The sequence below is a fragment of the Bactrocera neohumeralis genome, chromosome 2, assembly GCF_024586455.1.
Source record: "Bactrocera neohumeralis isolate Rockhampton chromosome 2, APGP_CSIRO_Bneo_wtdbg2-racon-allhic-juicebox.fasta_v2, whole genome shotgun sequence".
Taxonomy (NCBI): domain Eukaryota; kingdom Metazoa; phylum Arthropoda; class Insecta; order Diptera; family Tephritidae; genus Bactrocera; species Bactrocera neohumeralis.
In genome coordinates, this window is record NC_065919.1 from 4,344,177 (window position 1) to 4,368,495 (window position 24,319).

Here is a 24,319-nt window from a genome sequence, read left to right on the forward strand (position 1 = left end):
TTAACTGGCATACATATTATCCGTTTCTGATCATCTTTCAGTAGATTTAAATTGTCTTAATAAATATAAGGAATTATGAAAAATAAAGCATTAATTGATGTTGACGTCTGCTTCTAATCGCCGACACTTGGATCCAGCACCCAAGAGTTATAATGTTTTATATCAAATCAGGAGTTGTCAACTCGGTTGCACTTCCATAGTATTGGTTGAAAACATGTGTCTGCTGCATCAGCACAACAATACTAACATTTATGGTCATTTATACAACAATAAAACTGTATACGTCCTTAATAAAGTTTGAACTGAGTAACCGAAACAATTTTCTGCAGAGGCTTGTCACTCAGTGGCTCACTCTACTCAAGTTTCATCAAACCTAAATTGATTGAATCCTTTTATCTTATATTGAACTTTGATACTCGAATAAAAATTGTGCTCCTGAGCTTTAAAGCTCTTCGGCTCCAACGAAATCCTTTTATCTTAAATTGAATTTTAATGTTCTAATAAAAAGTTATGCTCCTGAGCTTTAAAGCTCTTCGGCTCCACCGAAAACTTAAGTCTCGAATATTTTTAAGAGTTCGGAATAATTAACCGTCGAGTTCGTATTTTAAAGTGCATATATTTATGTACATTCGTATGCGACTGTCAAATAATTGTCTTATATTACTAATATATATGATATAAATCGGTTTTTGAATGCATACATATACTCTTGTATGTGAAAACAAAGTGCTCGTGTCGTTAATGTGGTACTAATAAAAGTAATCGTAATTAAAACTTAAGTACAATTAATTAATTTACAATTTTAATTAGCAGATTAGGAAACAAAATTGCCTAGGGACTGTGCTTGTCTAACTTTGCGAGAAATTTGTTTTGTATACATATATATAAGTATGTACACATACATTGTTATGGCTTTGTTAATCACAGATTTATTAAACTACATTTTTTTTTAATTTTTAAGGTTAGTTGTTAATTTTAAATGTATGCGAGTAACAATAATATCTTTAACAATAGTAATAGCTGCACTACAAACTAATTATTAATATGGTACATATATATATATATATATATATATATATATATATTAAAGGGAAGACTTTGTTTCCGATGGCACACGCTAAATTAACTAAATAATACAATTAATACACATGAATAATAGTGAATGGCGCAACCTACTTATAGGCGCGTATTACTCGTATCGCCCTCGACCGTCCAAACAGTGGCGGTTAACGGTGAACGCTCCTTCTTACTCGCTTCATCGCTACCGATCGCCTCTGTCAACGTCAGATTAGCTGTATTTTTCTGCCGAGGCGGCTGCAGCAAGCAGGTGCTAATGCCCCCAATTACCGTTAACACGGCGAAAAATGTAAGCGAAAGTGCGACATCTGTCTTTTTGAGTAGATTGATGAATGGCGCGCTCAACAGCCAAATGCGCGCAAAAGTCACGACGGAGAAAGCAAAAGGTTGCTTCTTATGTGCTGGCATTACTTCGGCCATGCAACCCTGCATTAGCGACTGCGCACAGGAGACGCTGACCTTCGGCACCAGGGCGATGAGCATCCAGAGTATGACTTTGAAGTCGGCATTCACTGCACAAACAATGAAAGAAAAGAGAAGATAGTTCAATAAAGGTTCCTAAAATAAGCTTTTGTCAATGTAAAGCGAGACTTACAATTCGCGTGCGTAAAGGTCCAGCCGAGGCAACCGATAAGACCGGCGACAATATTGAAGCAACCAGCATACACAAATTTCTTCTTACCCTGCTTCATGGCAAAGTGTAGAGCAATGAAGCAACCAACGATCTCAGCCACGCCTAAAAGTTGTGAAGCAGAAAAGCTTTAAGCATGCGAGCTTTCATAAATAATGCGCAACGTTTTCACTTACCCATCGCTATCGTGTTCGGCACGCGATAGTCGCGTCCGAATGAGCGCAAATTCAACAGCATGCCCATATAGTTCACAATGTAGCAAGCGAGTGCAACGTGCGCCGCCAGCATGTAGTGCTTGGCACGTGGCCCGCGCCACAGCTGCAGCCAAGTGGCCGGCGGTTTTTGGGAACGCAGAGTTTCGCGCAGCTTTTCGATTTGTTGGCGAAAATCGTCGGGTATGAGGAATGTACGTTCATTGATGTCCACAGCTTTGCGTATCATACGTTCCACACGGTAGACGTCGTGTTCGTTGCCATTCTTCAACAGCCAACGCGGAGATTCTGGTGTCCATTGCAGCAGAAATAGCAGAATCACGGTAGGGAATGTAATACCCAAATAGAGTTGGCTCCAATTGTTGAAGAACGATGAAATGCCCGGCAGCAGTATGACGCCGAGCGACCAAAATGTGTCGTAGAGTATGATGACACCGGTGCGATAGCGTCCGCCAGTTATGTCAACAACTAAGGGGAACAAAAGAACGTGTTAGACACAGTTTTAAACGTTATGAAGTGCGCTTGTTACTTACAGATTGCCTGCGCTGAGGTGAACATCATCGCGCAGCCAATAGCTGCGAGACAGCGAAAGATGCAGTGCATGGTTAGATCGGTCGAATAGCCGGTGACCACACCCAGTATAATCTGCAGCACCGCGCCAATGATGTAGACTGTGCGCGGACTGAGTCTGTAAGAATATATAATAACAAGATTAACGACTGCTGCTGCCAGCACTTTCTCTCTACTGTCTGCTACTTACTTCAACATCGCTTTGGTGCCGATAACACCGCCCACCAACACGCCGAACAGATGCCAATACTGCGTCCAGGCCACGAATATCTCACGCAGACACACCAAATTGTACTGCATGACAAACGAGTAGAAGTTGTCTTCGTAGACGAATTGCGTGCATGGCTTCTGCGAGAGCATCTCGCCGGTCGAGGTGCCATTCGACGCCACATTTGCGCTCCAATTCACCACGTAACACTGATTCGCCGTTACCGACTGATTCGCAGTCAGCTCACCCGCGTCGCAGTGATACTGCGTGGGCGGTTTAATTTCGGGCGCTGTGTAAATTATGCAGGCCATGAACCAGGAGGCGGGTAATTTGCACAGAAAGAGTATGAGCACCGAACGCAACTGCCAAATGCCGAAATCGCCTAACACGCTGCCAATGATGTCGCCGGCTGTTGTGGGTGGTGTGGGCGTCGCTTTGGGCATTTGTGCCAGCGCTGCCTCGCCGAGTATTCTGCTGCGCACGTGGGCATTGAGCGTCGGTGTGCATGGTGGTGGTGTGGCCGGTGGCGCTGGGCTTGCTGGTGGCGTGTAACCACCTATACTATTGGCATCGTTGCGCGTCATATATAGACTGGCATTGTGCGCTTGTGTGAGTGGTGGTGTGGTGGCGGATGTTAGTGACGCTGACAGCCGGCTGCTATCGTTGTCATTGTTGTAATTTGTTGTTGTGTGCTGATTGCTGTGTATGCTGTTATTGCTGTTGTTGCGTTGAATATGTTGCTTCAAGAATTCGGGAGTCATTACTGCGATGCTGTATGTTTCTACTACTTGTTGTTGTTGTTTGTTGGCAGCGTTTTAATGTCAGAAATGCATAATAAACGCACTTAAGTAAATGAGTTGTTGTAAAAATGCTTGTAATTGGCAAGGACTGTGGAAAATTCTGGAAGGATAAAAAGAGAAAAACGTTTGAATTTGAGGTTATTTTTATTATAAAACTACAATTGTTTATTTAAGAGAAATTAATTGTAAGAGGTTAGCTTATATTTTATACGGTAAATCTAAAAACACTGAAAAAGACCACTTTACCTATATGATAAACCTTAAAGCTTGCAACTGTATTTGAATTGCTTAAATTTAGCAAGCGGCGAAACGATCAAAGCTCGAATATAGAAATATACTAACAAGGAAGAACTATTCACCGAAAGGATATTTAATGAAGTCTTCTTATCTAATCTTTGCCAAAAGAGTAGAGCAGGAACTACTGAAGAAAAAATGAATCGATAACGGTTTACGCTTTCTATGCCGAAAGTGTTATTTTTAATATAGAAAGTAAAGGAATTCCACAGTCTCATCTGCTCACACTCTAAAGAACCACTTGAAGACTTGTTTACTTCTTCAAAACTTCCAAAAAACATAAAAGGAGTTATTCTATCATCTCTCTTGACTTTAGTCACGCAATTTATAAATAAACTAAGAGAATCCAGATGGTTTAAATTTCTTTTTCCGTGAGATTTTAATATGGGATTCACAAAAATGAGTCATTGACAAACCAAAACGTCACACTTGTTTACAATACCGCGAACCTGTTGTAATTTTAAAATTCTTCTTGGAAAATGGTGATGAATGGGAACCTTAAACGAAGTGTGTATTTAAATTTAACACGCTTGTGGTTTATTTTAAGGGCTAATGCGCCACAAAATGCAATGCTGGCAGCATTTTTTTGTGACAACTGTGTTTGCTGCATGCACTAAATAATAAAGTGGGTTTAAAAAATGTTATTGGAATACTTTTTTTCAAACATGCCTATAGTACATACTCTTTTTTTCATAAATAATATATGTACAAATAGTATGTATGTACATATGTATGTTCTTAAAAAATAGTTTTCCCAAATTTATTTACAGTTTTTGAATATACACATGCGTATCTTCATTTTCAGAATTTTCAAAAATCATCAAATTGCGCTTATGAGGTTTTTAGTTTTCACACAAATACATTTACGTTATCTTTGCAATAATTACACTAAGAAATTTAATTTTGCAATCCTTTCAGTTCTTTAAATAACGCCATTCCACAGGCCATGCATTATAATTGCTTAAAATGATGACGTTTGCGAACTGTGGAAATAAACAATTTTTGCGTCATATACTTTACATAGTATATAGTGAATTTGCGCACGCGTTTTGTATATTGCATATGCATATGTAGTACTTACAGCAAGAAAATAATAAAAAGTTAGTTCGAAAACCGTGACTCAAATATTGTAATATCGCGATTGCTTTTGTCTGCTGGTTTTGAGCTAATTTTAATTGAAAAAGAAGTAAATAAGGATGCAAAAGAAACCCTGCTGTGCCACACCCAAAGGAGAAAATTATTGTCTTTAACTTGATTACACTGCGCGACAGGTTGCTGGTAACTAAAAGAGGATTAAGGTAACATTCCACCGAATGGAGTATTTAAAGGGATTCTAAAAAGTTATGTTGTGCAATTCCGACAAATTTAAAGATTTGAAGAAATAAACCCTTTTTCTAGAAAACGAAGATTGGCGATCTTTTCGTGGAAGGAGAAACAATTTACCTTGATTATTTTAGAGTTCTTTAGAATGCTCATAATCCGGCTATATAGTCATATGGATAGTCGAAATTGGTTTAGGACATTAATACACTGTGTGTCAGTTATTGTTGACGAAAGGCAACATGAAGTCCCGAAGTCTTTTATGTGAACGCTCTCGAGTAAATTTAGAAAGTTACTTTAAAGCCTGAACAAAGCAAGGCTGTCAGTATGCCCGACGATTGGAACTTAAGTGTGCTCTGCCCAATCCACAAAAACGGGAGACCCCACAATATGCGCAAACTACCGTGGGATGACCCTTCTAGGCATCGCATATATAGTTCTATGGAGCTGACTGATGTTGAGCAATACCAAAAGCTCCGTTAGGATCGGGGAAAACCTCTCCGAGCCGTTTGATACCAAACGAAGTTTCAGACAAAGACCAGGTGGAGAAGGACCTGGCTACACTTGGAATCTCCAATTGGCATTAAATTGCGAAAAGGAGGAACGATTGGCGTGCTGTTGTAAACTCAGCAATAACCGAGTAAGTGGTGTCTACGAAGAAGAAGAAAGCAAGGCTGCCATTAATTTGGATTTTAGCGGGTTTGATGTTGAAAATCCTTCAACCTGAACCAAATTACCCAAAATGCCGTGCTAAAATTCTTAAATCCTAGGCAATTGTCTAACTTGCCGGCCCTACAAATAGTGCGGACTGTGTTCGGTGATCAACATTTCCATTTCCATAAGTCCTCTCCTACGACCAGTACGGTTACTGCCAATGCTAGTTTTTTACCTTCTATTCTACACTTTCTTAAGTATAGATTATATGTTTTGACCAAGACCTGTACTGTAAACTAGCAGAACTCCAGATTTCTGCGTTTCACAAATTCAAATGACTTCCCCAAATTTTGACTGATTGCGTTTCCATTTTGACAGTTCCCGCAATCGAGTCAGCAAATCGCACTCCCATTGGTCGCCTTTTTATAGCTTATGTAGGTGGCGACCAATCGTGAGCGACGACACATTTAAGGCTATACCGTGATTTATTTCTTTCCATTTCCCCCTCTTTAGTGATAATTAGTTTTTATGTGCAACAATTTTTAAATTCGGTATCGATTACTTACATTGTAAGACTAAATATATATTTTTTTAAATATATGAAACTTGTATTTTTTAAAAGAAATTTAGCTGAGGTTTAAGAGGTCACTTTGCACGCTCACACTGCTCCGACAGAAACGACCCTAATCCGTTCAACGCCAATAAGTAACTGAATAACTGTGTGCTCGTGTTAACGGTAAGCTCGGCGTCAATTATCGAGCGCACTTCGAAGGTGACTAATTCCGACTGCCGATCAGAAGAAATATGCGTTTCCAAAGAAGCGCAAGAATGGAGCATTTCATGCGTGCAAACAAGAGCGAGAGGAAAAGTGGAAATAAAAAAACAAAAACAATAAAAACTTTACTACAAACAAACAAATGCATTGCGGTGATACGCGAAAAAGATTTTGTCATTTTGACATATTTGACGTAAGCAACAATCATAATATACACATGTTGACACACACAGCAACAACACACCGGCCGCTATGGCGTGTGTGTGTGTGTGTATGTGCTTGATTTCAGTAAGAATTCCGGAATTTCGCACGAGTACTTTACAGCTACCGCTTTCAAATTGCCGGCTGTTCGGCCAAATATAGCAGTAAAACCACAACAAAAAGGGCAATAAAGCAATAAATCGAAAAACACGCATGGAAAATATATAAAAAAAAGCCACAAAGGCAAGGAAATAAAATGGGCTTTGTGTGTATGTTTGTAATTGAACTTGTTATTGTAATTAAATTGATAAGCATTTATTGAAATCTTTCACATTGATTGCGGTTTACTCAAGACGAGCGCAACAATTATTGCCTTGATTCATGTGACACAGACATACATTTGTACATATGTACATACATGCATGATAAAGAATAATTTCAGTTACTGTTTTTTGGGCTCGTCCAAGTGGGTAATACATATGTATTTATGTGCATGCATAAATATGTTAAATAATTACTCAAGTGTATGTCGAAGATGATGCACAAGAGGATATACATATGTATGTGTTTATTTTCGGTTCCGCATAAACAATACTTTTTTGGCGCTGAACTTGCACCTTGTACCTTGCGAACTTTCTCATGACGTATGTATGTACATATGTATGTATGTTGACATATTTCACGCTTATTACATCACGTGATTTCAATGTTATTGTTGTGTGACTTGCACGAGCATTGCTGATGGGAGCTAAAAGTTATTTCAGCTCCCCAAAAAGTCGAAAGCATTGCAGCTAAGTGGCTCTGGGTTATCAAGAAATTTCATGTGCCATTAAGGGAAGTTGCTGCTGGGGTTAAATCCACAAGAAATATTGAAAATTGATATAAACAGCATGAAGAGTCAGAAACATCATTAGAGAGGCTATCAATTCACCCAAAATCGGTTATGGTTAGGTATAAGAAGGAATTCAGAACTATGACCGCCCAATGTACATATCGTCACCTGAAATGCAAAATAACGTATCATCAAAAAATTCGAAATTGAGTGTCTTATTGATTACGCTTCACTACTTCAAATTACAAACATACTATTACATACTATACTTATGTCCAACATTTTCAGGTTCTGCGCTCAGATATAAACCAGTTTTAACCAATATTAAAAATTTTTTTCACTCATGTTCCATTTTATGTCGTGTTTAATTCATGCCACTGTAAATTTCCGATAATCTTGTTACGTTATTTTGCATTTCAGGTGACGATATGTACATGTATGTATGTATTTCCATCCATGAACTGTACTTCAAATGTTTTGATAAGTGGTTGATTGCGCTTCAATAACAGCAACACATTTTTATTAACCAACCATTGTTTGTAATAGGTCTTAAGCGCGAGGCAACTCATTGAAGGAGTATACATGCAAGATCAAATTTGAGCCGGACATGTTAATTTCATACAAACATAAGAAAATGTTCTACCAATCCAGAAAACATTTTCTTAATGATTCCGTTTGCTTGAATAGTTTATATACATAGATCTGTCCGGATTAATTTTGATCTTGTGTGTACATACAAATATTACAATAATATATTATTGAAACACATATCGTTGGTAAATTTTTTTGAAATATCAGTCAGAAAACGACTCCGGAAACTCCACTGCTGCGGTGAATCCGGCATTCTCCGTAAAAGAAATCTTAAAAAAATTCTCTCCAGGAGATATTTCGAAAAAATGTTTAATTGAAAAAATTGTGGCGCTCTTTATGAGAAGTTTAATTTTACTCAAAATTTTTCTTTTAATTTTCAACTAGACAAAATTCGATTTTTGATCAGATCAAAAGATTATGCTATTGTTTGTAGTGCTTATACAGCACATGCAGAAAAAATTGATTATGATCGGTTCATTTGTGTCCGCGTAATCACAGCTGCAAGCGCGGGAAATTGAAATGATTGAACAAAGCGGCTACAATTTAGAAGCCTGTAACTCGAAAGCTATTTTAGATATCGATTTAAAATTTTAGTCTGGTATTAATAAAGGTATTAACTATCGATATATGCAAAAAATTGGTCAGTGTTTTAATATATCAAACCAGTTGTGACTCTTAAAACTACTTTTCGATTAAACAAAATTTAGCTTTCAGCTTTCTCGAATTAAGAATTTTGCTACACAAGAATTTATTATACTATATTCCATTACTTCTGACACGTTTTTAATTATTTACTTATTATAAATCATTATTTTCTTCATTTTAAATCATAAACTAATTTAAGATTTTTCAGCCCAGTTTTGAGCTTTTTAATTTTGTTTCGAGAACTTATTATTTTTTGGAAATAAATTTATAAAAAAATAAATATAACTAATAAATTACTGCTAATGTATTACTTTTACGTTTTTGACGACATATTGATATTTTGAAATTATTATAATTTTGCGCTGTTGCCGACCGAATTGCTTATACAGATATAATTTAAGAAAAGTGCGCTAATTTCAACAAAGATTGGCACCTAATCAATGCTTTGCGTATGTTGCTGTGATTATGTGAATATTCATACAATGTACATACATACATACATACATACATATGTATGTACATATATTTTAAATGAACCAATCTAATTAAAATTTGAACAGATGGTATATAGTATGTAAGTATGTACATACATACATATGTATGTGTGTATATCGACACACTTAAATTTAGTGAAATTTGACAAACATTGTCTTAGCTCAATTTAAGTGCTCACTTCGACTCACACCAATGTATTTTTGCAAGAATAATTTTTTTAAAGAAGTTTACAAATTTATGATTTTATGATTTTACGATTTTACGATGCTTTATGACAAGTTGTGAGTGCCCTAATATAGTTTTAACGATTTCGATATTTCCACAATTTAAAGAAAATTTTACAATTTCTAAAATAATTTGAAATTTGACTTTCGCATGTATGTAGTTGCTGAAAAGCAGGTCGATCGCCCCTAACTTTATAGTGCTGTGAAAATGACAGCCACTCAACACACTGACTTACATACATAAAAATAAATGTGTACAGTTATTTTGCCTGCATTATGACGATGGCCGGTTAATTTGTGCGCATCCCGTTCAATATTTAATTGAATTCAATTGGAGCATTGGAACGCAATCGATTTGTGAAGTCAGCGGCGAGTAAAGAGCAATCAACATTTCACTTGTGGCAAACGGAGCGCTCCACGCAAGCTGCCTTGATTGTAAGTATGCATGGCACTATTTCAATATGTTGGTATGTAAAAATATTCATAAATTCACATACATACATGTACATACATACATATATTGTATATAGTATAGTTCGAACGCTGTTGCTTGTAAGGAAAATTTTTGCAGTGGCGCTTCTTACTTGGCATTTGCGCTCGCACTTCGCTTACTTTGATTGGGAGCGTATAAAAATAGCGTTTAAGCGTTTTTGTTTCTTACTTTGGCTTGCTGTCGTCGATCGCAAACTTTGCAATTGAAGATTTCATTTGAGTAATTGTTTACACAAACAACTGGCGCACGTATCCATAAACAGCTAAATTGATGTATTTACGCAGAAGAATAATGAACATATACATACATACATATGGACATGTGTATGCCTGTAAGTGCCTTTAACAAACGATGACAATTGAAGTGATCGAATTAAAGTAAACACCACGTAGAATCATAAATAAATTTTGCTGACAAGCGCACAACTAAACACAAGGCAACACAATGAACGATTGCTCACGAGATTGGCGCTGCGATCGCCGCACTGTCGTTTTGCCAAACATACAAATAATGGACAAGATGACATCTTGGCGATAATGTCACTAACTGCTAGCACCGCATGACGCTCGAGTACCACTCACGTAGGCACAGCAATATAATCGCAATATACCACCCATTTGTGCACACATACACATGCATACACAAAGTCTTTATACAGCCGAGAGAGAAAGTGGCCAAATCAGTGCACGCGGATCAGTAAATAGTAGACTAAAACTATGTGTGCGCGCGGGTGTGTGCGTTGTTGTTGCTGCGAGTTAAAAGTAAACATCCGAGTGCCGAAAATCAGTAACGACGATAAGCGTGTAGCATCCGCTATATGTATACTATATGTGTAGGTATATATGTACATATATAGTTATGTATGCATGTGTATTCATATGTTTGCTTGGTACTATGCGCACGCATGGCAATAACTCGTGTTTGCCCGGCAGAAGGTGTGATTTGCCGATAAGCAACCTGATTGGTTTGATTTCTTTAGTGATTGCAACGAAGAAGCATGCGAACGCATACATAAACGTACATACTATGTACACACATATGTATGTATGTATATAGTTTAACGATGCGCTAATCGTTCGGTAGTTATTATTAGTGTTTATCTGTTATGTTTATTGCATGCACATACATACATATGTACATAAATCAGAGCGTGAGAATTTACAGTTGCGTATAAAGTAATAGCAACTTGTGTGCAATATTTATTGATTTATTAAAGGAAATTTTTTTATTTTAGCATATAATTTAATTTTTTATTTATACTATATTATTTATTATACAAATTGTATTATTTTAGCATTGAATTTAATTTTTAATTTATATTATAATACTTATTTGTAATTTTTTCATTTATTATTTGTGATGAAATATACGTTTAATTGCTCTTTTAAGATCTTCGTAACCAAAATATTTATTTTGTGACTCAATGGGTTCTTAATATTATTTACAGACTTTTATTTTCATAATAAATTCATTTTTTCGACTATTTAAAACATAATACGTTAAAGAAAAAAAGTGAAAATGCTACTTCAAATATTCTATTATCAGACCCGGTTGCCGCTATTCTGCTTAATATTTAATTCTATTTAAGTATGCAAACAAAATAAAGTAATGAGGACGAAGATTTTTATAGCAAAACAAATAAAAAAGGAAAAAAAAACAAGAAAAATCCATAACTTCGGTTGCAACAAAACTTGAATACCCTTCATAAATAAAAAAAAATTATTTCAAGTTCTTAATTTTGATCGATCAGTTTGTACGGCAATTACATATGCAAATACATACATATGTACATATGCACATATGTTCATACCAAATAATGAATGAAATTGATACACTACTGTGATCAATTGCTTCTGCTGCAATACACTTATGCCAACGAGCTTTCTAGTCATCATTGCACTTGGAAAAATCCTCCATCGTGATGACCATCAGAGCCTTCTTCGATTCGGTTTTTATATCCTCAATTGAGTCAAAACGGTGTCCTCGGAGTGGTCATGTGAATTTGCTGAATAGCCAGAAGTTACATGAAGGTAAATCAGGCGAATGCGGCGGTTGCGGCACGATATTAGTTGAAAATGTAGCGAGATGATCACAAATAACCAATGCAGTATGAGATGGTGCATTATCGCACTCCTTTGTTCAATAAATTCAGACATAGTAAAAATCGCAGATTTCACTTTTAGAGCCTCACAAATGTATGTATGTACATACATACTTATGTATGTTAATTGTCATTCATTCATTCCTGTCTGACCTGGGCTCGCAATTATTAGTTCAATAGAAAGATAGTTCTGTTTTTAGAGAATACATTTTAAACACTCATTTTTGATCGCTGCGATGGTGTGTGTCCGGTTATAAGGAATTTTACTGTATATCCTTTAATGGTTTAAAATCGGCGTTTCTCACAAATGAGCAGCTTGTTGTGGAAAAAAGAGTGTGTGCAAAATTTCAGACGAATATCGGAAAAACTGAGGGACAATTTCGCGTATATACATACATATGTATTTTAATTAATGAATAACTGGGCAATCATAGCAACAACACACTCTCATACATACATATGTACACATGTCCATACACACGTGGCCACGCAAAGCTTACCACTCAAAGCACCCAATTTTCAAGTGTTGTGCATATTTGACAACACTTTATAGCGGTACTTTTTGCGGTACAGAAATTTTTTATTTAGAAATAAGACAGGTTATTTATTAAAAATAATAAAAATTAAAAACAAAACGCATTCAGCTAGAGACAAAATCATTTGAAAGTTAGTGAGCTCTACAAAATAAGCTCGAAATACGAAGAAAATATATTTTTTATTTTTTTATTTTTTTAATTTAATTTCATTTACACTATAATTGAAAATAATGTTTTATTTTATTTTTTTTTTTAATAAAAAACGGAATTTAGTCGCGTTATTACTTTAAAAAGAATAACATCAACCGCTTTTGCATAAGCACAGAAAAGCTAGTTTTTGTTTTACTAATTAAACGTAAAAAATTAAAAACTATAATTATGTACATACGTACTTACATCGACATCGCTTCACTCTATGAGCTCATTTCTGTTTCTATTGGTATGTAAACAAGCAAAATTGCCGCATTCGGGACGAAGAAAAGATTCAAAAGTTGCCATTGATTTATTCAGAAAAGACAACGGTTTGGTGTGGTTTGTGTGCCGGTGGAATCATCGGTACATATGTACATATGTATTTCTTTAAAAATGATGCCAATGAGAACGTAACCGTCAATGGCGACTGTTATCGGGTCATGATAGCCGTCTATTTGATGCCTGAAATTGAAGCTCGCGATCTCGGCGACATTTGGTTCCCACACATCGCATCAATCAATGGATGACTTCGGTAAGCAAATAATTTCACATTTTGATCGGTCGATTGGCCACCAAGATCGTGTGATGTAACACCGTTAGATTTTTTTCCAAAGCCAAGTGTAGAACTTTACGTTGAGTTTAAAATTTCTACGTACTTCTAGAACTCTAATTTAAGTATATTGCGAACCAGCAAAGGCTATATAAGAATGTATAACTTCCAACCCGCCTCACAAATATTGATTAAAGATTATTATTGGATTTGTGGTGGATTGTTTATAATTATGTTGTTGATACACACTTGCGCTTAGTTGTGGAATTATGTAATTTATAAGTATGAGCTTGTTGTATACAGTTATGCGCTGCAACGAAAACAGACTTTAATTTGGAGTAGGTATTGCATTACAAAATTCTGTGAAAAATATGAATGGCATACACATGTATGTACGTTTGTATGCATACGATTCACAACTCCGATATTCTGGCGTAGAACACAAGATGTGGAAAACCTAAGACTTGAATTTAGTGGCTTCTGGTTTTTGGAAAAATTCAATATTGAGTAGTCGTAAGACTTGACTTCAGGGTTTAAGCTTTAAGGGTCATGAGTTCAAATACCTTGTAAGGCAAAATCAAATTATTTATTTATTTGATAAACACCAAAGTTTTTGGCTTCTGAGAAAGTGAAATCTAAAACTTTTATGCCTTCTTTATCTTTGGTATTATACTCAAAGCGAACTACATAAGTATGTATAAATTCCATTGACTAACTTTGGAGAGTTCGCAAAACCTCGATCCATATATGTACATACTTATATATGCTATATATTTTTAGAAAATTACAGTTAAGTGAATCAATGGTCGTCAGTTTCATCGGGTAATGCAAGAATGCAAATATTCTACCGTAAAATAAAGGAGTTTTATAATATTGTAGTGACCAAGCGATATAATGATTAATACATATTTGGATTTGTATACGGCCAAGGATTGTCCACTTGGCAGTTTTCGTTACTATTTTAGTGACTACAATATCAACAACAACTTTGTTCACACTCGCACACCTTTGATTTACCGAGGTCTGATATTTACTCTTGACATTCTGAGGTTCTGATATTTTTAATATGTTTTATGAGTTCAAAGCATGCTTTATGACTTATGATTGATTAAGTGTGCTGAAAAAGAATTTATTTTAGTCCTAACACGATTTTACCGGTTATGACTGGAGGACACTGAAATACATCTACATGCATACTTATGTTTGTTATTCAAATGCGCTGTTTGGTTGGTTCCTTGAAAGCGAAGGTTGGTGAATACCTGAGCCCCAATTATTTACCGTTCATCCACTTAAGCAGTCCCTGTTCTTATATATGTATGTATGTATGTACATAGGTATGTTTAGTTATACGCCGAAGCTCGGTTAAAGTTATTTGTATATACCATACATATACATATACATATGTATGTGTGTATACAAAAATATATACTGTATATACAAAAATAGGAAAAAACCGCGTCTGCGGGAATCGTTCTACGGATCATACTGAAAAACGTTGCCTAAGAGACTATGGGTCTTAAAACGGTTTCGTGCTAGCGATCGGAAAACTATAACACATATTTTCCATACAACCGATTTTTCGGATTTTTTAAATTTTGCATTAAAAATCGCAGTCTCGAAACTGGTTTTAGACTCATAACTCTTAGGTAAAGGTGATCAGAGTGATCCGTAGAACATTTCACGAATTCGCGTTTTTATAGTGAGAAAATCGACCCCCTCTAATGTATACATACTATATATTTGAACACGTTGTATATTTAAACTATCCAGTTATAATTTATTTATAAAAAATTGGGGTGAGGTTTATTGCTGCACACATATACACACACATACAGCAAACAGTTCATACAGTGTGTACTAAAAGAAATGGGTCATTTTACAAATGCTCATATCACCGATTCCATGACATTCTCTTCTGAAGTTTACACTTAAATTAGCGCGAAAACAAAAACAAACCGAAAAACAAAAAAAAACAAAAAACAACAAGTGAATTGACTTGCATAATTTTAGCGCGCAGTGTTCGCCTCTCGGTGAGTTGCACAATTCAAACAGGTGTTTCAACGCGTTTATTAATAACCGAACCCGAACTTTCGCGTTCATGTGCACCCGTGTGTGTATGTATGTATGTACATTTATGTGTAAGTGCATGTTTTTTGTTTCGGCGCAGTTTTCAAAAAGCTTGCCCATTGCTTGTTTGCCACAAAGAGTGAATGTGACATTAGAAGAATGAAACTAAACGTAAACAGAGAAGATAAATATTTTTGTTGTTGTTTCTATTTACCTGCGCAGGATGCTGCAACACACACTTTTCGTTATTTTTATTATTAAAAGAAAACAAAAAACACAACGGTTAATTCACCAAACAGTTAGTCACAACAACTCTAACATGCAAATGCGCGCTTTGGTGCCGTTGCACAAGCGTTTTATACTTATCAGCCACTAGACTAGCTACCGCGAACTACAAGCGTTTTGCCGTTTCGTCTTTTTCTTACGCTTCGCGTCTTTTGTCTTATTTACTTATGTTATTCTTGAGCAACTTGAAAACCGTCCGTCCGGTTGAACGCCCGATGCGCAACTGAAACGCTTGGAATGAACGCCAGCGATCGACAGAACTTAGAACAGTAAGATTTATACAAAAACACAAAACAACAAACAAACACAAAAACAATATGAATTAAGAATATAAGCGGCCAGCTCGCCACATATGTAAGTATGTACGTTTATATAATAAGCATGAATGAAAGTCAGTAAAGCGAGCAAGCGTGTGTATGTATGCATGGGTGTAAGCGTGTAAGTGGGTAGCGTCATTTTAGGCAGCCAGTTCGGTTGATCGGAGCGGTCAAAGCTGTTGCCGGCAGCGGAGTTGGCATACACGCTGGAGAAGCTTTAAAGCAGCACAAATCCAGTCACGCATACACATACATATGTATACTCGCTTATACACATGCATACAATCTTCAAGGATGCTGCTGGAAGTTCCAAACTATATGACTTGGCAGCTTTAGCACTTCTTTCGATTTTTTGTTGGTTGACCTCAATCAACTACTGCCCTGCTAAATTTCTTCTAAATGCTTTAGCAAAATTTTACTTAAGAGCCTTATTTCATATGGGGCTTAAGTTCTCGAATGAAGCTTTAAAAAGCGGAAGAAGAAGTAACAGCTTCCAAAAACGCAAAAAATCATAATCCTAGGATTCGCTGTTGTCACCAGCCTGCTGCCGTAATGGTTTGGCGGGGAGTCTCTTGTGAAGGCTTTACACCTCTTCACTTCTGTGAAAAAGGGGTTAAAACTGGGGAAAAAGAGCACCAGCAGAATATTTTAGAAGGCGTGGTAAAGCAGTTATGAAATACTCTCTTTTTTGCAGAGCAGTGAGGTTTTAAGCGAGGTTCTGCACACAAGGCAATAAGTATCCATCAGTTCCTTAAAAGTAATATTCCTGGTTTCATAGGTGCAGATGATTAGCCGGCTGGAAGTCTAGATTTGATTTCTTTGGTCTAAAGTTGGTGGTCACAGTTGGAGAACACGGCTTGCCGAATACGCAATAGAAGTGTCTCCAAAAATTTTTGTTTTGAGCAGCACCGTCAATAGCAATAGAAACTGTGCGTGAACATGTAACAGGACTTATGGCAGAACTAATATTGAAATTTTAACTTTAGCTGTGATATTAATTTAGAAGTATATACACCAGGAAGTGCACAATTGACCACGCAATCGATATTGGAGACTTTTTAAAATAAAATATATAGCTATATATGGTCACTTAAAATGTATAATAACGTAACATCACGATATAATAAGGCACTCATATTGATAAAAAAAGAGTTTTGGTTAGAAAATGGTTAGATATTGGTTATATAGTGGTTATAACATATTTTATGATAATATAATATTTTTTATTATACGAATGATACCTTGTTTTGCATTTTAGGTGACGATATATACTTTTGTATATAAAAGTAAATATTCACATACTTAAAGTCAAGAAGTATCAGAATTGGACTTTTGTTAGTTGAGTCAGTTGTCAATAAAAGCAAGTAAAAATTAAATAGAATGAAATATGTATATACGTATGAAAATTTGTTATAAATGTCGTTATACATTTACTCAAGCCTTTATTTATTTATTTCTATTAAATAGTTGACGCAAGCTTGTCAGCGCGTGCCAATATACAAGCTGCGTTCTAAAGTTAACGGGACTTTTTGAATCTAGTAGTGAACATCTCCAAAACATCGATTTTTCACATTTTGGCCGAACATTTGGGCTTACGAAAGGTGTGTGCACGGTTTGTTCCGCACAAATTGACTGACGACTAAAAATTGCTCTCATCGATCGACGCTTGTGACCGATAATTTGACCAAAAATCACATTTTAATCATTAACCACTCTCCGTATTCGCCTGATATAGCACCGTGCGATTTCTTCCTTTTCGGAAAAATGTATTTGCCAATGAAAGGAAAGCGTTATGCAGACGTAGGGGGCATTCAAAAGGCCTGCATCGGCATACAGGCGGGCATACAGGCCAACGAGCTAAAACACTCGTTCGTTATGCTTTTGGACCGTGCAGAAGGAGACTATTTTGAATAAAATAAATTGATTTTGCCGTAAAAACCATTTGTTCTGTTTTTTTTAAGTCCTGTTTACTTTGGAACGTTACTTGTATAGCAGATCAGCCTAGTTATGATGGCTTGTTGGAAAATTACGACTTACCAAGGAAGGTTGGCTTTATTTTCTACGCTAAAACATAGTAAAATATTAATTTTAATTTCAAAACTCATTAGAATATGCGGTATCGGAGCATCAGACTAGATATGGACAGGTGCATATACATATATCGTTATAGGTCAATATAGGATATGGTTGTGTTTCAACGTAAATTATAATTTTTTATACTTTTATACCATATTTTTCCTGCTTCAGAAATCTATTTTTTAATCAATAGCCTATTTTTGTTATGAAACATTTTTGCACTTATTGAATAATATTATACGTTTTTCATGTTTAAAGTATTCCTAATATATTTCAAAAACATCTTTACAATATTTATACGAAACCCAAAGTTGGACCAGAATGTAAAAAAAAAATATTTTTTCCCCTTAAAATATTAAATTTCAGTTTTCCTCTGCAAAGCTGCTCTAACCAACCCAGAAATATGTTTCTTGGAAGGCTTCAAAAAAGGCTTGCGCAGCAAGTCATGACAATATAATTACACAAATTCAAATTTAACACCATTTGTGGCACTTGTGACGCTTCAATAAATTTACGTAAAAGCCAAAATATACATACTCGTATGTTTGTACACACGTTTAGTGTTTGCTGCTAATTAGAAATATGAATTAATAACTGAAAAATGCCTTATATGCGAAAGCTACGACATAAGCATTTGAAAAAACTTATAAAAATATTAAAGTATATATAAACAGTTGGTCTATAAACGACCGTGACTGCAAAACTGTCTATGACTTATAATTATTAACGAAAATATACATTAATACCGCTGAATTTTATGACAATTTAAAATGGGAGCGTTATTGTGGCGGCGTGTGTATGGTGTCTTCATGAAGTGTGACTGTCACGCGTCGCCACAAATAATTGTTTGCAATAAGAAGAAAAGAAAATGCAAATAAATTTGGAGCACGGCAGGCCTTACGCATGTGAATGACAGCATAGAGTGATATTAATTGATAACCGCCCAATAAAATTTAATAAAATAAATTTAAAAATTCTTCATTTTAGTTTTAATACTTATTATTTGCATGCTTAAATGCCTTTTTCCTTTGCATAGTTACGTTACAAATAGAAATACAAATGCATTAATACATTTCATTCATGCCAAATGCGCTGCAATTGCACAAATGTTGCTCATACGCCCCGCTCACCCATTTCGCTTGATACTCGGCTGTGTTGTAGCATCTTAATTAATCATGCAATGACTGTTTCATTAATTCATTTATTTATTCATGCTTCGTTTATTTATTTTCTTAATTATTCGCATTTCTGGTGTTTTTTGTTTGTTTTTGCTTTATGCGAATTGGCGGCACTTTTGCACTTATTAACACTTTAACAAGCGATCGACCACCTCCACACGCCCGTACAGAAGTAAACATGTGTATAAAATGGTGTGTGTGTGTGTGTGCAAGTAGCGCATAATATGTTTCGCTTAGCTTTTTTATTGCTAATTTCGTTGCGTGTGTTCATTGTCAAGTGCAAATTAAAAATTTCTTCACACATACTAACTGAATTTCGCATATAGTTACATACTTCCCATATGTGTGAGTGTGAACAAATATTTTTAATGCGTGTATGCATTAGGGGTGTTCTTAAACTATCAAATAAATCAAAGCGTTAAGCTTAATTATGTCGTAAAGGGTTTTCAGGTATTCCCACTAAAAACAAAAAAAAGTTAATTTAGTTTAAATGGCCGCTATAGTGCTCCGATTTGATTCGTATATCCGGAGATTGTAGCGCTTGCTTAGACAATAATATCTGCCTACTTTTGTGAAGATATTTTGTCAAATAAAAAGCTTTTCCATACGCGGACTAGATTTTGGCTAATCAGTTTGTATGGCAGCTGGGTGTTATAGTAGTTTGACCCAAACGATTTCGTCAGGGATTACAACGTTGCCTTAAATAATACACCTTGCCAAATTTCGTGAAGATATCTTCTCAAATAAAAACTCATACAAAAACTTGATTTTGATCGTTCGCTTTGTATAACAGTTGTATGCTTTAGTTGTCCGAATCAACCAATTTCTTCAAAGATTATACCTTTACTTTAGATAATAAATCGTGTCAAATTTCGTGAAGATTTCTCGTCAAATAAAAAAGTTTTCCATACAAAAGCTTGATTTTGATTGTTCCATTTGTTTGGCAGCTATATGCTATAGTTGTCCGATATCTGCCATTTCGAAAATTAGCAACTTCTTAAAGAAAAAAGGACGTGCGCAAAATTTCAGACTGATATCTCAATGAATAGCTAAAATCCTCAGTACCGTCTTCCATATACATATTATATCTAATATTGACAAAAAACGATAGTTTTAATATAATTTTTGTAATTACAATTTACGAAAAATAGCAACCCTCACTCATATTATTATAGAAGCTAAACTTTATATATTTTTAAAATTTTGTACCTTCATCTGTAACTTTTGTGGATAAATTAGAAAATTGCGCCAATAATAAAAATATGTAAAACGAAGAGAGCATCACTAATATAATTTATTATTACTAAAAAGTAGAAAAATGTTAAATGGAACAACCCTATTAAAAATAAAATGCACACTTTTTTTTATCTTTTTGTTAATACATATGTACGTAATTCAATACTTTATATACAATAAATTGCAAGAATTCTGCCACTTTCTGTAGAAATTTGTTTACTATGTCTAATTAATGACAGTATCGCATAAATGTCAACGGCATAATACACATATGAGACATCTTAATTGTTACAAATTACAATACAACTTTATAGCATGCGATAATTGTTTCAATTAAGTGTGGTAAGTACCCACCAATCATACGCCATTTGACAGCAGCTGACAGGTACCCGTTAAAACTGGAAAAAGAAAATATTTTAATATTTCACGATGGCAATTGGGTGAGAAAGGTGATTGCGGTTGATCCCAATGGCCTATTTGTTTTATTTTTTGTAAATTATATTTTTGAATGGTAGTAAATGTCATACATTAAATGCGTTTAATTAACTAAATTGAGAGATATTAGCTTCGTTTCGAGCAATTCTTCCAGCAGAGGTCATTGTTTATTTCAAAGAAATGGTTTATCAATCAAATATTAAACGTATAATAATTCGTGAGTTTGGAAAATAGATTTCATATTTAATTGAATGACAAATATTTGTCTACTCAGCTGCCACTTGTCATTAAAATTAAAGTTATTCGACAGCTTTACGCTTAAGTTTGAAGTTTATTGCGTATACTTATCAAGAAAGTAAATATTCTTCATTATTTGATTTAGTAAATAAACATATGTATATCAATATAAGTTGCTCATATTCCTACATATAATATATAAAAATAAATTTTCATAACTATTTTTGGCGGGCATAAAATATTTGATATTTGCTGGTTAAGAGGCAGGTGTGCTTTGACGAATCGAAATGGCTGTATATCGTCACCTAAAATGCAAACTAACGTAACATCACTTTTCATAAGTTTACAGGCGAAGGAAAAACGATATGATAGAAACCACTGATATTAAAATAAAATTTGAGTTTTGGTTATAAAATGGTTATTGGTTATAAAATTGTTATATATTGGTCTGACAAAACTGAACTTTTTATGTATCTTGCAATTTAAATTTAATAAGTTGTTTTGCATTTTTATATATTGAGGAGGTTATTTATCTGACTAACGCGTACAAGGTTGAATAAATTTTTTTGTGTACAAAACTTTGAATCTATTTTCCCAAATATGTCATTTTTAAAGTCGGTGACCAAAAAAAACTAATCGATTGTTTTGAAATTTTGATTTATATATGATATGACGTCGTTTCCAAAAATTTGTTTTGCATTTTAGGTCGATTTTTTCGTCCAAAATCGTCATTTTGTTAAAATGGAGGTGCCAAAAATTGAAAAATTAAAAAAAAACTCGACGTCAATTGAAAGATAAACTCATAAACTAAAGAAAGCATTTTAATTTTTTGGTTTCCGATGATCCAGTGATGCTGTATGGTAGCACAACAACTTTTTTTTCGAGGTGCCTACAGAGATCGACGATAAATCCGTTATTTCGCTATTTTTCGATAAAACTTTTTTAAGTATTTCAAATGTTGTACTTTCATATAATAATAAGTAAAATAAACCTACAGCAATAATTTTTTTCTAAAAATATTCACGAAAAAGGGTCTTTTTTCGACGAAACAAACTTTACCCCCCCCTTAAAGCGTTTTCTGATTTCAATAAATTTATTATGATTTGAGGAGTTATAAACTTACTATATAGTATATGTATATATACTATATAAAAACTATAATTTTTTGTAAAGAAAGTAGAAGTATACAGCCGCACTTGGCTACATTTCTACAGTTGGCAACCGTTAATCAATTCCCGATTAGACTTCTCTAATATTTTTATATCTCCACACAACGCGCATTTGTGTTTTGACGTCATTTGCCCACTTGTGGCCCAATCTAATTATTAATTTGTCACATTTACAGCGCGCACTGACTTTGGCTAACTGTAATCAAGTGTTATTGCCGTGAAATCAGCGCTACTGCTCAAAATTTAGCGCCAATAAAGCTTAAATCTAATTATAATTTAAAATTAATGAAAAAGTGCCAACTTATCGCTAATCTTTTTTGAATTGTAAATTGATTGAAGTGGTGCGCGATATGGCCACACCGTAAATATCTCATATCACACTGTTTATTTATAGCCCTGGCAGTGATACTTGAAAGCTGAGAAGCATCGTGGCTAAGTGTGAATAGCTGGCTAATATTTTACACAAGCGGCGATATAAATAAAGGTTCTAATCTCCATTATATTTTATTTGTTATGCTAAATTTGTTTAAAAAATGCTTAAGAGACGTTTATTTTAAAGTTATTAACACACATTAATAATGTAGTATGGAATTTTTTTGTTAAATATAGTAATAAATTGCAACTATTTTATAGTGGAATATTAGATAAGCGATTTTTAACAAATTTATAATTTGATTTTATCAAATTTAAGGTATGTCGTCCAATATTGTTTGAACATCTGAAACGGTTAGCGACGGTTTTGGACCGAATGTTTGCTTTCAACATTCAGTTAAGTTAACTTCGCCTATACCGACGCTATAATACTCTTCACAACTAGAAAAATTCGGTAAATATGTTCGGAGAGGGTAGCGCTGCCTTGGATAACAATCCATGCCTACTTTGTAATAAAAGTATCTTGTTAAATAAAAAAGCTTACGACGACTTGTATTTGATCGGTCTGTTTGTATGGCAGCTATATGCTGTAGTAGTCTGATCTGTACAATTTCTTTGGAAAATGTAGCGATGCCTTGGACACTAATCCATGACTAATTTTGTAAAGATACTTCGTCAAATAAAAAAGCTTTCCATATAAGGACTTGAATTATATGACAGCTAGATGCTATAAAGGCTCGATATCGCCTATTCCGACAAAGTTTTTTGGAATCGATATCAAGGCACTTATGTATATACAAACGGACATGGCACAATCGCCTCAGCTCATGACGCTGATTATTATATACATACTTATTCGTATATACTTAGTACGAAGATCTTCGCAGTTTCCTTTTACAAACATCGTGGCAGACATAATATACCCTGTTCAGGATATAATAATAGATTCTAAAAAATGCATTGCACAAATATGAATGGCAATACATCTACACGAATTAGCTGCTTCAGCCTTCAATTTGGAACGACCTTCGCTCTACGCACTTGATAGACAGTAGTCACTTCGCCTTGAAATAATAAAATGTCTGTAGCATTTAAGGTCATTATTTTGAGTTTAATTATTGAAGTATGTGTTATTTGTAGCAATTTAGATGATCAAGCTATGTCAGAAATATTTATAACGCAGTATGCATAAGTAACGCTCATTCATTCTCGTCTACTCATTATCTTATCTTTATTTATTTTATTTTTTTAATTAAACACTTTCAATTTATCTCAAACGGAATCATTTCTTTATCATAAGAAAGTTATACTATAAAATGACTTCATTGTCAAAGAACATGCTATGTCTTCCTGCTCGACGCCTAGTTAATTGGATAACGTCGTCATTGATAGGTTTTAAATAAAGTGTTGCGAAATATTATTTTTAAAGTATTGTAGAGGAGAAATTATGCGGGCATCTTTGTATTGTCATCGGAAAGCTGTGGTCTTCTGAAGCTCAAACGATATCCCTTTGATCCCAACAATCTCACATGTTTTTTTTTGGAAC

General features: G+C 34.8%; 1 protein-coding gene across 1 annotated transcript; it reads right to left on the minus strand.

The window, feature by feature from the left end:
• Positions 1 to 596: 596 nt before the first annotated feature.
• On the minus strand, positions 597 to 15,987 carry LOC126759473 (solute carrier family 22 member 13). The gene is made up of 6 exons (XM_050474306.1): positions 15,683 to 15,987; positions 2,681 to 3,598; positions 2,454 to 2,608; positions 1,885 to 2,388; positions 1,673 to 1,813; positions 597 to 1,589 (listed from the first exon to the last, which is right to left on the minus strand). The coding sequence occupies exons 2-6, from the start codon at positions 3,457 to 3,459 to the stop codon at positions 1,177 to 1,179; spliced, it is 1,992 nt and encodes a 663-aa protein (XP_050330263.1). The 5' UTR covers positions 3,460 to 3,598; positions 15,683 to 15,987; the 3' UTR covers positions 597 to 1,176.
• Between the last annotated feature and the right edge of the window lie 8,332 nt (positions 15,988 to 24,319).